This window comes from Labrus mixtus, chromosome 18 (genome assembly GCF_963584025.1).
Source record: "Labrus mixtus chromosome 18, fLabMix1.1, whole genome shotgun sequence".
In the NCBI taxonomy this organism is placed as follows: domain Eukaryota; kingdom Metazoa; phylum Chordata; class Actinopteri; order Labriformes; family Labridae; genus Labrus; species Labrus mixtus.
In genome coordinates, this window is record NC_083629.1 from 14,226,223 (window position 1) to 14,243,569 (window position 17,347).

The window sequence follows — 17,347 nt, forward strand, 5'->3', positions numbered from 1 at the left end:
GAGGAAATGGTCTGCAGGAGGCTTGATGGTATTGGGTCCAGAGGACAGGTGGTGGGCCGAGAGTCTAGCACAAGCTTAGAGACTTCATCCTCAGTCAGAGAGGAGAATGAGTCGAGTGAGGCACTTTTGGTTGGTGCCTTTGGGCTGAGTTGGTCAGGCTCAGAAAACTGGTTACTGATGGTTGCAACCTTTTCAGTAAAATACGAGGCAAACATGTCTGGTGTGAACAGATCGGAGGGTGGAGGAGGAGGTGGTTGAAGCAGTGAGTTAAAAGCAGAAAACATTTTTCTTGCATCTGTGGCATTGCATATCTTGTTCTGATAATATGTTGTCTTGGCCGTTTTCAGGCTGGAGGAGAATGAGACAAGTCTTTGCTTATAGTCATTGAGGTCAGCGGACTGTTTGGATTTTTGCCATTTTCTCTCTGCTGACCTCAGCCCTGCTCTATGACTTCCGTGAGCCATGGGCTAGGGTGGGTTTTGCGAGCGGGTTTGGACACCAGAGGGCAGAGCTTGTTCAGAGATGAGGCTAGTGTGGAGCAGAGTGTGTCTGTAGCCTCGTCTGTAGAGAGTGCGGTAAAGACCTTTTTGGGCAGGCAAGGCAGCCATTACCTCGTTAGACAGCTGAGCTGGCTTGAGCGATCGCATGTTTTGGTGGTATGACACCATTTATGGGTGTGCCTGAGGGAGTTCCGGCAAGGAGATTGTGAATTGAATAAAGAAGTGGTCTGATAGATGCAGAGGGGTGACGGTCAGGTTTGCTGTCGAGCAGTTCCGAGTCAGAATTAAATCAAGAGTGTTGCCAGCTTTGTGGGTAGGAGGAGTTGGGACCTGCTTGAGGTCAAATGAGGATAGGAGAGCAAGGAAGTCTTTTGCCTGGGCTTTATCAGTGTGTATATTTATGTCTCCCATTACAATCAGTGGTGTTCCATCATCAGGGATTTCTGAGAGTGGCATGTCTAGTTCCACAACAAAATCATTCAGATTACACCCTGGTGGGCGGTAAATGATAGCAATGTACATTTTAATAGGAGCAGTAACCAAGATTGTATGATATGAGGAGTGTTGCTCAGTGGGAAGAGTTTATTGAATTTCCAGGTATTAGAAATGAGGATACCTGTACCACGTCCAACAGAGCGGGGTGTGTGTGAGAACACTGTGTCAACAGAAAGAGCAGCTGGTGTAACTGCATTTTCTGGGCGGATCCAGGTTTCAGTAAGGGCAAGTGCCTGAATGTCTGACATTTTTGCAAGTGATTGGATGAATTCAGTTTTATTCACAGCAGATTGACAGTTCCAGGGGCCAAAAGGGTGGGTAGAAGAGGCAGAGACAAGTTGTTAAGATTTCGTTGTCTATGACAGATGTGTCTTTTCCTGTTGAATGACAGAGATTTCTTTGTAGCACATGTTGCGTTTAGCAGATGATCAGAGAAAATAGGCAAAGCAGTAGTCGTGGATGCCCGGGCTCTGTGGCCACGCTGAAGCGTCAGAGCTTGTTCTGCTGGCAGTTTCGGATTCAGACTCTTTTAAGCTTGGATTTTCGTGAAAATCCCGCCCCAGATTTTCAGCTTGCAATCAACAGAGGGTGTGACACACGTCAACTGCCTCTCCTGTTGATGCTCAGAGAATGAAACTGAAGTGCTCAGTTCAAACAAAGCCTGACAACGACCCACTATCAATATCTACTCAAAGCAAGTTTCGATTCACCCACCTAGCTGACAAGACCTTCCTAGTTTTCAGATCAGGTCAGAGCTTGTTTGTTTGATATCAAACAAAGATGATGTCTGATGATGTGCTACCTGCCTAAATATGGCAGACAGACAAATGAGTGATTTTTTGTTTAAATTAATGGACAATTAGCAGCATAAGAGCCAGATAGTTCCCCGAGGAGTTGGTGGAACAAATGAAGAGCGAAATATTGGACTAACATTTGTCAGATGGCCAGAAATACAGCCAAAATAAATGCAAATATTTCTCTATTTGATTGAAATGTCCATAGGTATGTTTTTGCTAACACATATGCATAATACACTTTGTTACCATGTTTTTCGAACACTAATGTGTGTCCCTAATCTGTCCACAAACCCCCCAATTATGAAAAATCCATCCTCTCTGTCTTTCGCTTGCTCCACTTATTCAGAAAATGTGTGCTCAGAAAGGCTGTTTGGAGAGTTTCCCTTTGTGACATCACAAAGGGCAGTAGTAAAATACTGCAACTCCAACTATTCCTACAAGTGATTGCACAATCCACATTGCTTTTTCGGTACCAGAGATCCAATATTTAAGATCAAAAGTGTAAAGCATCAACTTAATTATAGTTAAACAGTTTGTTCATCATGAAAATCCTTTAAATCAAATGACAACAAATTGGTAAGCATCATTTCAAGTTATGTATTAGTCTTTGTATGAAAAGTAGATTCATAGTAAAATTGCGTTGTTAAACGAAAACAAGTTATCTAGTCTAAATGGGGAGTTCTTTCAAATCCATCTTTATTATAAACATGTAACTTTACTTGTATCTTAAACAAAAAAAACTTTTCCCAAATAAATCTAACGAAGAAAGATCTAAATCCATGCTGTGCTTGTATTTGTTATAATGTACTGACTTTAACGCCTGCTGGATGCCTTTATTATGGGACTAAAAATAGGACCTTCTGGCCTCTGTGAGATTGGATGTAGCAGCGACTGCTGGGCTCCATGTATTTAGAGATGAGACCAGATAACTGAATCCGAGTCACAGAAATTGGCCCATGCTGCTGCTGATGCTGTCACTGAACTGGGTCACTCACTCTGCCTTTTCACATCGAAAACAAAAACCAGGAAACAACACAAGAGGATAAATCCAACCAAACCTCAGCCTGCTGTTTGTTTGGGAGTATACAGGAGGGTGTGAAAACAGTAAAAAGCATGTGTTTTTGTGTGAATGTGGGGCGGTAATGGTGGCTGTGTTGTGTCCTGTGCTCTTGCATTAGCAGTGCAGGCAGTCATGGTCAGTCAAAGGGTGCAATCATAGACTCACAGGATGGTCTGCTTCACTGAGGCCTGCCTGACGACGCTCTCTGCTGAGCTCGGATACACAGGAATTACTGCTGTTTGTCACTACCTGCAGGGGAATTCAAGTGGGAGACAGCACAGACAATAATCACCAAGGACATGTGTATCTATGCTTTTTAATATAGTCTGACTTCAATGAAAAAATATTTCTATTTCAAACACAGTATGTGATGGTTGAAAATTCAAGTCAGTGGGCCTGCATGATAATATATGCCATGTGCAATAACATTGTTCAATACTGCAATAAGGCTAATAGTGTGATTAACAAAAAAGAAAGCATGCATTTTAGAAATAACTCAGTTTCTATTTCTTTCTTCGTTACCTGAGTTTGCAACATGTTACTTCTGAATCCAAAACGAATCGTGATAATTTTACCACTAAATTGGCCCTGAGGGGAAACTGTAAGCTAGCATTGCTTGTCCACATAAAATTATACCTTAATTATGTAATATAATCAGACTGTTGTGATGCGTTTGTTACAAATGCTCATATCCTATAAGTGAAGCTTCAAAACACAAGAGGAAAAGGTAGTTTTTTAAAAATAAAACAGGGAAAACGATTGATCACTTTGAGACGAGACATTTCTACATGAACTTAAATAACTCAGTTATAGAAGCATTTTCTTAATAACAAAATACATTGCAGATAGTTTACAATTTAACTCCATCTTGACTATTATCAAAACGTGCATCATCATCATCAGTAAAAATCTGCGTCTTCTCCTTCAGTGTACTACACATGTGGCTGAGTTCATCACACAGAAATAACACTTACAGTTACAAGATATTTTTTAGACTTTCAGACAAATGAGTATTTAAAATCTGTGTTTATCTACTCGATTTATCAGCTGGTTTGAATACAGTTCAACAAGATGCATTCTTAACAATCTCAAATGAATGTTACCTAAGCCTCTATTGTCTCTCAATGACAGCTCATCTAGTAAATGAGTTTAACTTTGTTAGTGATAATATAACTTAACACCGTACAGAAGATGAAATTCAACAGACGTGTCGCCTGTGTCGAGTTAAAAAGTGGGTTTGAAAACGGATGTTTTCTTAAATATTGAAACTTGTTGAATGTGTAAAGCCCTGAATATAAGCTGCTAACACAGAAAGCTGAGCTCCACAAGGGCTGACAACCAAGTCTAATTCTTTAGCATACTGAGTTTAATCAAAAGAGACAAGTCCATTTCAATTAAAAGTTTCTGCAGAGTGAAATAACAAAAGTAGAGATAGGATTGTTGTGGCTGCCTGAGATGAGAAGAGAAAATGTAACAGCAGGCCCAAAACTCAGAATGTATGTGAATATGTGCATGGGCTGGGACTCCCTGTCTGTTTGCATTATTTAATAACCTCACTAATATATGATTTGGTCAACTTTAAACCTCCAACTTTTTATTCACCTACTGGTTTCAAAAGCAGACTTTCAGAACTGCTGCTGATCAAATAAAAAATAAGAATTTTCAGAAGTATGTAAGACGCTCAGGTCTTGTAATAACAGTCTGGGGTCAGAAGTCGATGACCTTGAGGTCTTCAACTAACCCACATGACCAGATCACATTGTAGCAGTGCTAGATATGCTGAATCCTGAATTCTAGAGAACCTTATCCTTAATACTTTGTAATGTACTAACATTTCTAAAATGAGAAACATTTGACCCTTTCTTATGACTTTATAGACATTTGTAAATGCAGCCTTGGACCGCAGTACAACAGTAAATACTAATCATAACTGTTCATTATTACAGCAAGACCAATTCATGAAGTTTCCTTTTGATACATTTTGTAACTTGAGGACTCTTAACAATGTTAACTACCGGTATGTGTTCTCTAAGGTCCAGTCCAGTCCAATCTGCTGTGTGTTTAACCAACATTTATTTATATAAAACTGATGTTTACAACTGCAGCAGCTGTGAGCGCTTGACTAAAGATCCAAAACCTTACTTAACGTGTCCCTAAATCAGCATTCAATAGTCAACATAACACACTATTGTGTCTTTACCAGCAGGTTTCAATGTTGCTTCTCCTTTCAGACCTAAATGGATATATAGATGAGGTAATAAATGTTCACAGTAATATGTCTTAATAGTAGATGTAATACAAGTTAAGAAAATACAATCAAACATACAAACAAAGCTGCCATCATAGTGTGTTATAAAACAAATATAAAATGCTTATCTTTACTTTGAATTTCTGAATTCCTTTATGAAGTGTGGCTAATAAAGGGGACCTCAAGTTCAATGTTGGCAGTTTAAACACTGATTTAGTGTTAAAATTCCGTTTTTTTATTACTTTATTGATAACTTAGTAACTTTCATTACTTAGTTATATAACTTAGCAGCCTTTTCAATAACTTGGTAACCAGAAGTTGGTTTTGTCAAAGTTTTTTAATGGATAAAACCACCTTAATTCTTAAACTGCATTGTTACAAATTCATTCGGGCATATTGCTGATTATGTAATAGTGGTGATAGCAGATTTGTTTAAAGTCTAAATCTTTTGGGTGTTCAGTATGTGACCAATGAGAAACACTGGGCACTATGACCCAGCAGATAGCCTGCTCTCTCCATGGAGAGAGAAAGAAGGAAACAAGGCTGTGATCAGTGGTGCTTGTTTGATGTCAGAGTCTGTATAAAAACTGAGACTTTGGGTTGGCTCAACATTCATCCACAGCTGGGGGCCTGAGAAGACACACAAACACACACACACACACACACACACACAGCTCCGGAGAACCTGTGCCCTACATGCGGATTATCTGTGACATCCTCCCATCAGGACGCACTGCTGAGGCTTTTACGCACAAACCTTTTGGATTGTAAAACCCAATTAGAAAGACTTTTGAGATGACTACAACACGGAAAAGTTTGAAGCAGGATGCATGATTTTTTTTCTTTACGAATTGTCTTCTGAAGATCGTAAAACAGGAAAGGCGGAATGGGGGAAATCAGTTTGCTTTTATTTCAGACTGATTGTCCCATTTATCTCACCAGAACGGCGTGCATGATGTGATGTCCATCAAGGGAAAGGATAAATTCAAACATCACAGAAGATGACATTAAATATGAGTTAAAGTGACTAAAAGTTATGGAGCCAACCCAGCGGTTGAACACCACCAATGACAGTTTTATTACAGCTGCATCCACGGTGGATGTGAGCACAGAGAGTCTCGCCTATCAAATAAGCCTGGCGGTGATTCTCTCTGTCTTCACACTGGCCACAACTTTATCCAACGCTTTTGTCATCGCGACAATCTCCCAGTCGAAGAAGCTGCAAACTCCCGCGAACTTCCTGATCGCGTCTCTGGCCATCACGGACCTGCTGGTGTCTATCCTGGTGATGCCGATCTGCGTCCTGTACACCGTCATCCACACCTGGACTCTGGGGCAGATCGTGTGCGACATCTGGCTTTCCTCGGACATAACGTGCTGCACGGCCTCCATCCTCCACCTGTGCGTCATCGCTTTGGATAGGTACTGGGCCATCACGGACGCGGTGGAGTACTCCAAAAAGCGCACGCCTGGGCGCGCGGCGGGTATGGTGGCCACAGCCTGGGTCATCGCCATCTCCATCTCCCTTCCGCCGCTCTTCTGGAGGCAAGTGAAGGCGGAGGAGCTAACCAGCTGCAGCGTCAACACGGATCACATCTTCTACACCATCTACTCCACATTCGGGGCTTTCTACATCCCCACCCTGCTGCTGATTGTCCTCTACGGACGGATTTACGTCGAGGCGCGGAAGCGGATCCTGAAGCAGTCCCCGAAAAAAGTGGGGAAGAGACTTACCTCTGCGCACCTGGTCAACAACTCCCCTGGATCCGTAACCTCCACAGCCTCACTGCAGTGCGGGAGACAGGACCCTCCGTCCAGTGACACCGGATCCTCAACGAGCGAGAACCAGGTGAAGGTGACGGTGTCTGATGCGCTTTTGGAGAAAAAGCGAATTTCAGCAGCCAGGGAGAGAAAAGCGACTAAGACTTTGGGGATAATTCTCGGCGCTTACATCGTTTGCTGGCTGCCGTTTTTTATTTACACGCTGGTGGTGGCCACATGTGACACGTGCTTTAACCCTGAGTTATTTGACTTTTTCACCTGGTTGGGCTACTTGAACTCCCTCATCAACCCGATCATTTACACTATGTCCAACGAGGACTTCAAGAAGGCTTTCCATAAACTCGTGCGCTTCAGATGCTTCGGATGCAGGTCGTGAACTAAGATCCCTCAAGTCTCCAGTTAAAATGTATTTAAGCAGGTTTGTTTGTTTTTTTCATATAAACAGCTACAAATGAATGAAAGTACATGGAGAATACAAACAATATTATTTCTGGGACTCACTGCCTTAAATTCTGTATCAAAATATATTTAAAAAACATCTCTAGTCCTTCAATCCCAGGAGTAGACCTTTAATGCAACTTTAAAAGTCCATTCAAATGTCAAGATCAGGAGTGACATTCGGTTAAAAACAACTTCATATACCTCAAAAATCACTTAAACTTGACACAAAATGCTCCTCTTGGTGAACAAATTAGCCTGCTATATAATTAATTCAGTGATGGCTTGACACTATTCTGTATGAATTCCTTTTTCTCTGGTACAGTGAATTAAACCAGTGCATTTCACATTATTCCCATGCCACACTGAACACACATTAATAATTAAGCAACAGAGATCACGAACATCTGAGAGTGAAGTCAAAAATATACAAACCTGGCCGTGCCGAGTGATCCACTTTGCATTGTTTTAAACATGGAAGTTCTGTTTTTAGAGATCGGCAACATGTGTGTGTATCCTGAGAGATGATGACAGTGGGATATATTTTTATTATGGCGCTTGGACCGCTTGCTGCTCCCCTGTGTGGTTATCTCTTTTATTTACACTACAAAAAAAGAAAACGATTCATATCAGTGTCAAACAAAAAAGCTGTGACTGATATTTACTTAGCAGAACTGAAAGCTGATCAAATGTTCAATTTAGCAGAACAAACAGCACCTTGTCTTGCTGTGTGTGGCTCTGTTTGCCGCTCCATTAAATCTGTATTTACAGTATGTGACGCTCATGTGTGACAAAGGTTACCATCTTATGATCATAGCCACAGACGTTAGAGGCTGCCCTGCAGAGCTATAAAAACAAAAATGCTTATGGTGTGTCAGAATTGTGTGAAAATAAAGGTTTATTGTTCTAAGACGTTGTTATGTGCAGATTCAGAGGTGCTGTGCAATAAAGGCTTTATAGTATTTATTTTGCAGAATTCTTTGAGTGAGAGTTTTGAATCATGATTTCTGTCAAAAATGTCTCCAAATCAAAAGTAATTATTCTGCAGATGTTCTGACAAAAAAAATATTGTGAAGATTCCATATAATGCAACCAGAAATTAGAGGAATTTTTAGTTCCACTAACCTCCCGAGGCTCTTACAGACGTGACAAAGACAGAACACATCCATTTAGATGAATGTATATGCTCTTCCATGTGTTCCTCTTGTGTGTCTCTCCCCCTCTCTAATGACGAGATGAGATGTGTTGTGGCTGAGCTTCTCCTCTCAGAGCTGATCCCCCCATTGTCTCCCTGCCCTTTCTGTCGCTGCTGCTTTCCTGCGAGCGGAGGAGGAGGACACAGGCTGTGTGGTCAACAGCCTGTCACAGTTCAAGAAGTCATGAAAGTGACTTCACACGCGCAGAAAAGGGGCTCTCGTTGAATACACACATGCAAGCACACACAGAAGCGCACACCCTTCGGCTTTCCATACATGAATGTTCATTCGGGCTCTTCATGCATGAAAGATGTGTGCACATGCGTAGGTATTGGAAGCACGACCTGGGCAGGATTTTCTGTGTCAGTGTCTGTATGTGTAAGAAAGACAAAGGTGACACTATTTCAACATGATACATAATATACACATTTATCTTCCCTCAGGAGGTTTGAAAGAGTTTGATAGTATAACACTTTATTTGTTATTGGCATTCAAGAGAAATTTTCTCACTTATGAGCAACTCATAAAACACATGTGAAACACTTATGGTCATATGATGCTGATAAAGATTACAGATTGAAAAAAGACACAACCTCAGAAAATCCAACCCTCGTATATTTCTATATTTATGATGAACTTGTTTGGAAGTAACAAGTGTAGTTAGATTTTATGGGTCCTTTATTTTAAGAGGGCTGCTCTTTTAGTTCATACAAACCGGCTTTTATGTTGAATTTTATGTTTGAACGACTAAGCCCCTGGAGATCAAACACTACATAAAGACACTGTTTTTATGTTTTTTTAAACTTGTAGTCTTTTGCCCAAATTGGTGAAGATTCAAGTGACATCACTTGAGACAATGTGTATAATATCACACAGCTAATCTTGAAACCCCTTCTTTTACATTTTGTTACTCCACAAATTCTGTCGTATTCCCTTACATTTATACAAAGTTGGGTTGTTTCCCTTTATAACTCTGGGAGGTGAAGAATTTTATTCCATGTCAGTACACATAAAGAACAGCACAGGGGCTCATGCTGAAATATGCCACACAGCTTCTTCTAAATGCATGCTGAGGATGATAGAGAACAGCTTTTGCCCGTAATGGATCCGATAAATATTTCATGCAGGGAGGTTGTTGATGTTTAACAAATAGAGTTTACACACTTCACTTTCTGCTTTTGTTGACATGGGATGCATCATTTAAACAAATATAGAAATTATACCACCTTTTAAAAAAAAAAATCTGTTATTAATGATTTTCACAGTTCTGCTGTGAAGTGAAAGACATCGCTGACGTAACAGCCTGTGAAAGTGTACACACGGATAATGAACCTATAAAATATTCCTCTGCTGAACGTAGCATGCTTTATAGATTCACCCTTTCTGGTTGAAGAAGGTTCACAGCATTCATCACCTGAGAAATGGAGGCACAAGGGCCCATCTGCTGTTATAAATTACCTTACTCAGGTGATAACCATTGACCTTGACAGGAAAGAAAACGAGTCGGCAACTCGACTATTAGGCAACATGGGGCGGGGAGGAGATGGAGGGTGAATAACAATTAGAGGTGGGGTCTGATATCGTTTAAGCAGTCCTTTTCCAAACAAGAAAGTTACCCTTTTGTAAAAAAAAATCCAACCCTCGTACAGCCTCTTTAAAGTTTGTTGGTACACAAATAAAAAGGCAACAGATAGTTTGATTGTAAAAAACATGTTTTTCTAAGTGTACCCACTTATGTATTGTTTTCACATTGCCTTTTTTTCAATTATTGACCTTTACATTTACAATGCAGCTGACTAAACCGTCAACTGCATTGTTGGCATGTTCATTTCCTGACATAGCAGCCTATGCATTGTGAAAATGTAGAATCAATAGTGAAGGACACTATACCATCAATTAGAACAATGAGTTCCAATGTTCTCCCTGCATCAATACCTGGAAACATCATCATATAAAGCTCTAACGGGACCTGGAGGAAAAGGTGGGCTAATTCACTGCCTTATTAATGCCCACAAACACTAAACACAGTCAAGTGCGGATGAAAATGTCACTTTGAATGTGTGTGTATTAAATCAAAGCTTTCAGTCATGCATGTTCTGTACAGCTGATCTCTTGCCACGAGCAATTTCTCTCTATCAACAAAGTGGGTTACTTTAAAGCCTCACAGCACTTTGAATTCGCTTCCACAACAGCTCACCTACATGTGTTCTTCTCTGCCATTCAGAATGATTAAAATTCATTATAAACAGTCTTTGGCTTATAGAAAATCAAAAATAATGAAATTAATGTGTCTATGGGGGGGGGGGGGGGGGGGGGGGGGGGGGGCTGGTGAATCTATCACACTTAACATCCAATCTGGCTTGACAAGCAATATATCATCAGTGGTGAAGGATGTGTGTGTACTGCTGAGGTTTTCAGTCATATTATCTGTCCATATAGAGTCAGAAAGAAAGAAAGAAAGACACCCGTTGACGGTGCCCACAGTTAGTGTGCATATTGGCCTCGCGTCTTTTTCCTGCTATAGCCATGTAAATACATACCCTTACTGCCCGTGTGAAGTACTGACACTGACGGAGTGCCTCTGCATGTGCTGGTGCGTGTTTGCATCATGTGGGCTCATGGAAGTGTGCTCTCAGCTGCAGCAGAGAGAGGATCGGGAGAAGAGGGCATCACACTGGCCTGGATCACATATCTCCCGACCTGATATTGTTATTTACACAAATATATCCGTTGGGTCAGGAAATTATTCATTAAACAAAGGTCACTGTCTTGAAAACGGGCAAAATGGCAAGTGCTCAAACCCTATTTTAGTTTATGTATGCATGTCCCATGTGCTGCAAGATCCTTTTGTGGATCAGGCCCAGAAAGTTGCTCTCTGGTTTGGCTAGCTATTGCTACGACTTCATGGCCAAAGTCTGTGGAAACTTGCCTACTTATCAGACTAACAGGCCTTTTCAAAGCCGGCTTTAAAAATAATGTGTTTTCCTTTAAAAATGTAACTTAATTCGCAATTAGAGCTCCTTAGAGGAAGTTTTGGATTGGCTCTACTTCAGTGCCCCCCGGTGGACAAAAGCACTATCTTCATGTAATTTCTTCGTAATCTTGTCATGTACACATAGCTGCCTTACCAGTCAAATGTATCACTCATCAAAAATCTTTTTTTTAATGAAACTAATAAAAGACTGGTTCAGGTGTATAGTTTATCACTCCGTCTGACACCTATACCCCCACAGAAGTGGTTCCAGACATTGAAATTAGATTTAAAGAAATAAACAGTTTTTTGGTTTTAGTCTTGTTTGCTTTTATAAAATGTAAGGAGGAATCAGTATTTATTTCAGTCTGAAAGAAGCCATTGTCTGATATGGAGCTCAAATTTGCTGAACTTGAGATGCCCCCACTCAGAGGTCAAGCACACTAAACCTTTTTCAGGCAGAGTGTAGAGACACTATAAAAGAGAAGAGGGCCGTTCTACACAAGAGGTCATTTAATTTCTCTGAAAATGTTTACTTCCTCTTCTCCAGCACTAAGCCTCAAATATATCTGTATCTTGAGAAAGTGTGGTATAAAATTACATTTCTAATTGACAGTTGTTGAGAACATTCCAAATCAGGGCACACATCATTTGTGGCCACAGCAATGGTCCATCTTATCAGAGGGATATTCCTGCAATAATGAAGTAATATAATGGTGAATAAAATCATCAGATGCAGATGGATTTCTGTTTCATCAAGAGCCATGAAGAATATCAATGAGGGTTTTTCCTCACCTCGGGGGTAATTTACATATTGTCTATTAACCTTTTCACATTAAGCATGAGAAGGTGCATTCAGACGGAAACTTGACTAGCATGTTTGTAATTTCCTATTTTCACAAGCAATAACAACATAAAATGTCACTGAAGCTATTAGCATGAAATTTGCTCGGCTCAGTCTAATTTAGATTTTTTTGTTCCTGTCTATAAACCCCAAAGCTTCTTGTCATTTTTTAATTTCTTCAACTTGCTTTTGTCAGTCTTTGTCGGCCAGAATCGTTAAGTTCTTGTTTTTTGTTTTACCGACAAATTTTTTGTTAAATGACAAAGTAAGAGTAAGGCTAACACAAAATAATTCATAATTTTGTAATGGCCACTTGATCATGGCAATATTCAAATGGAGTCTTTCGATGTCTACGTCTTTTGAGGGGCATTCAATTCTACCACATTGCCATTTGCCAGCACCCCACCTGGGGTCTCAAACCCTATGTTGAGAAACTGGTTGAGCACAGTGAATGTAAACCCAACAAGTACTGAGCTGTGTTAGGAAGTCGTAATGATGACACACTCGTGACTGATGAAGTCAATTTATTCAGAATCAAATCATGAGAATCATATTTTACTGATTTCCTGCAGCTATGCCATGTCCCCGCAGGGGACAGCTCTCTCCCCTTTTCTCTTCACCCTGTACACCTCGGACTTCTGCTACAACTCTGGGAGCTGCCACCTGCAGAAGTTCTCCGATGACACAGCCATCGTGGGGTGTGTGTCTACGGGGAGCGAACAGGAGTACAGGCAGGTCATCATGGACTTTGTCGACTGGAGTGAGCTCAACCACCTTCAGCTCAACGCCAGCAAGACAAAGGAGATGGTGATTGACTTCCGCAGGACCCCAGACTGCACCGGTGAACATCCAGGGCTTGGACATAGAGAGGGTGGAGACGTACAAATACCTGGGTGTTCACCTCAACAACAAACTGGACTGGTCACACAACACCGACGTCCTGTACAAGAAGGGCCAATGTCGACTTCACCTGCTGAGACGACTGAGGTCCTTTGGAGTGTGCAGGACTCTGCTACGGACTTTTTATGACACTGTGGTGGCGTCTGCACTTGCAGTGGTCTGCTGGGGAGGAGGGAGCACAGAGAGAGACAGGAAGAGACTGAACAGACTGGTCAGGAGGGCCAGTTCTGTCTTGGACTGTCCTCTGGACTCTGTAGAGGAGGTGGGTGAGAGGAGGATGTTAGTGAAGCTGACATCCATCATGGACAACCCCTCTCACCCCCTGCATGACACTGTGGGGGGCCCTGAGCAGCTCCTTCAGCAGCAGACTGAGACACCCACCCTGCAAGACAGAGCGCTACCGCAGGTCGTTCATCCCATCTGCAGTCAGACTGTTTAATCAGACTCTTTAACAGCATCACCACCTCATGCTACACGCTGTGTGTGTTTTTTTAAGAACAAAACCTTTTCTGTAGTTTTTTTGTAGTTACAGTGTAACTTTACATTATTGTATTTTTTTATTTAACTGATGTAAATATGTTTGATTTGATTTTAACTTCTATTTTTATTTTTAATAATTATATTCCCGTCCCCTGTTTTCTGGAGCTGCTGTAATGCACAAATTTCCCCCACGGGGGATCAATAACGTTTATCTTTATCTTTATCTTTAAAAGGTAACTGACTCTTGGGAACTTATTCAATTAAGCAGTCATTGTGAGATCACACAGAAGATACAACATCTATGGAGGCAAGTGTAGCTGCAGGGACCAACAGCCCCATAAAGTCCAGAAATCAAACGATGGTGACTGTGACTAAACCGGACACTTCACTACCCACCTCAAACACGACGTCAAACAACCTACTCCCATGTTCATCCAAGACAGAAATTAAAGCGTTTTGGATAAAAAGCCATTCGTTTTTATTTACCAACTGTCCATAAATCTATCAACAGCTACTTATCCAGGTCAACTTCATCTAATTCCCAAGGTCTTCGTTCTTTCTACCAGGTGCCAAACTATCCTAAATTGTCCTCGTTTGGAGGTGCAGGTCCTCAATGACTAAACGGGGCCAGCAAACCCCTGCAGAGAAAACTCATTTCAGCCAAATTTACCTGCAGGGGTGATGTCCAAAGGTGGGTCAGAGGAGTTACCAGCCTCGCTGGAATCATAATTTAAGGAGGAAAGGAGGATATGTAGGTGAATGATGAAAGTGAAAGTTGGTGTTAACGTTTTTCTCCTTCTATGACACCTGATTAAATATTTATGTGTCACTATTCGAAACTCTTGACCGCAAGGTCAGGGTTATTGCAAAGATAAAAAATGAAAGCAGTTGCTTTGACAGCCAAATAAATGTACATGGCAAAAATCAAAAGGTGAACACAGAGACACGGAGCGCGAGTCTGTTTGTGTATAACCAGTATGATGAGAAGTGGTGTAAATGTTCAGTGAGAGGTTAAGATAGGGTACATTTTTTTTTAATTCTAAAAGGTACGTGTGTTTTGCTTTAAACATCCATAAATGAGAGACACCATTTTGGCTTTTTCATCATTTAGACTTAAAACGCAGATAGAGAGCTGAGCATCTTGAGACTAAACGAGACCTCTTTACTCCCAGAAAGCCATGCTCACATGATTAGAAATGTCTGATCCACTTATTGTCAAACTAAACAGAATGACACCCAAACAGGCCAATAAACACATGGAGCAGGAGAGCAGATATCCTTCATGGCATTCATAGATCAGGTCATGCTTCTACATTGTTTACCTTGATTAACCAAAAAAAAAAAAGAAATCAGGGTATCACAACAGTATATTAGTTTTATCTTTCAATGGTCCATAACACCACCGTTTTTCATGTGTTAGTTTGTGGTCGAGGCAGTTTGGACATGTTCAAAGATTTAGTCACGTTTTCTGTGCTGCCTTTGTCATGTGGCAGTGGGCGTGGAGTAGAGGTGGATTAATATGCAGGGACAGAAATGCATCCCTGATGGGCTGTCAATTGACAGGACCTCCTTCTCTCCTTCCACTCTTTTCCCTCTCTTTTCTTGCTCATTACAGTTCTGTTTCTTCGACTTTATTACACATTCATTTCATCTTTTCCTTTCTTCCTCTTGTCTGCCTCTCACTCTGCATCCCTTTCACCATCATGCCTTTTCCTCCTCAACCTCTTTTCTTCTCATGTCTTCTCCATTCCCTGTTTTCTTTCAATTTCTTTTAGCCTCCCAGTGCTCCCCTCTATCACTGTCTGTCCTGCTGCTTTACTTCATTCTACTTCATAAAATGAAGCCTGCCCATGGGGAATGTGATAAACAGGTTCTGTTTCACTGGATACAAGGAGTCACATTTTCATCTCCCTCCTAACAGCATGGGAACACAGCCTTTTAAGTCTTCTTCAGCTTGGACAGCTGGAGGAAACCCTCCTGGGCATCTACACCGGCACCTCTTAGAGAAGAAAGACGTAAGCTATTACTCTCTAGACTTCCACGTGTTAGAGAGCTTTGGACACAATTCCCAACAAAGCTGTGAGCCTTTTGACGCTCATATTGCAACAGACACCTTAAATGGGTAATTTAAAACAGTTCTTAGAACTACTCTATCTTATATACCCTCTCGTGTATAATATGCAGATCACTCAGTCGTTTTCTGTTCAGTAGATTGGTCCCTGATGTATAACTTCATGTCGTCATTGTCTTCAAATCTGCAGAATCTTTCAATATTTAATGTCATCTGTGATTGTTATTCTCTACCTGTAGGGTTGAAGTGTCCCATGGTATGTTTTGCCCTTGTGTTATATTATAATAAGACTGCTTATCTCAACATCCCGGGTGATTGGAGATTTGACGGTCCCTGCTGTTTTCACAGGCATATTAAGATTATAATGAATGTTTCCTGATAAGCTGATGTGATTCTTGAGGCCTTTAGATGAATTTTGAGACAAGCTGCCATGTTATGTAAGATGCACGTGGGAAGTTTTAGGTGAAATAAGTGATAACTGAGACAAATCCAAACAGACTTGAACACTATAAAAATATCAAAATACAAATGAGTATGCTTTTGTGCACAATGAACATAGGTAGAAAGATAACCTGTTGGAAATGTTTAAACTACAATAAAACTATTTTATGATTAAATCAAGCAGAGTGCAAAGCTGCATGTATTTCTGTCCTTTGAAAACGGGGAGCTGGAAAGGAACTTCTCAGGAATACCGAATGGCCTAGCATGTAAGGTCTATGAATGATAGACGAGAGAAATGAAGATAAGGGCTCAAAATAAGATTCCCTCTACTGCAGCAACATTTTGATGTTTTCCATGAAATTAAGAACTCTTAAGAACTCACAAATCTATTGATAAGATAAGATAAGATAATCCTTTATTTATCCCACAACGGGGAAATGTACAGTGTTACAGCAGCAAAGAGCCAAGATTGCAAACAAAAGTGAACACAGTGCACAATTTAAATAAAAAAGAAAAATTAAAAATGTGCAAAAAAATAGATAAAATAGCACATAAAGTGTGACATGTTATTGCACAAAGTGGTTTAATAGACATAATATAACATTATTATTGCACAAGGTAAGAGTGAATTGTCCGGTTGTGTGTGGACTTGCCGCTCTGGAGATCTTTGGAGACTGCAACATTGCCAGTAGTTGGTCAAATGAGGCAGCAGATACAAGAAACACAAAATAAGACCCTTACTGTGATAATACATACACAGAGAGGTTTACATTTATCATACAGGAAAGAGATTTCTTAATTTATTTGCAGGAGATGTTTTTGAAACTTAAACTAAGGAGGAATACTGTAATGCACTGCTTTATCTAAGTTACTGGCTAATCAGCATGGTCTTTTACATTTTAACTGCAAATAATCCATCCACTGAACTTAATTCATTGAATTAAGTATTCTGAATAAAATCATGTCCTTAATCAAGTTTTAAAATAAAGAGTAGGTTATGAGTTTTTGACAAAAGCTTGTGAAATAAAATGATTATTTATATTTGCAGGGTCTGGTCATATTTACTTCCTCCTTTAATGTCAGACAGTCTAGTTTTTGCCTCCTGCTAAGTACAGGTCAACATG

General features: G+C 40.6%; 1 protein-coding gene across 1 annotated transcript; it reads left to right on the forward strand.

Moving 5' to 3' along the window:
* Window positions 1-5,264: 5,264 nt before the first annotated feature.
* htr1b (5-hydroxytryptamine (serotonin) receptor 1B) lies at window positions 5,265-8,290 on the forward strand. The gene has a single exon (XM_061063412.1). The coding sequence runs from the start codon at window positions 6,137-6,139 to the stop codon at window positions 7,256-7,258; it is 1,122 nt and encodes a 373-aa protein (XP_060919395.1). The 5' UTR covers window positions 5,265-6,136; the 3' UTR covers window positions 7,259-8,290.
* Window positions 8,291-17,347: the final 9,057 nt, after the last annotated feature.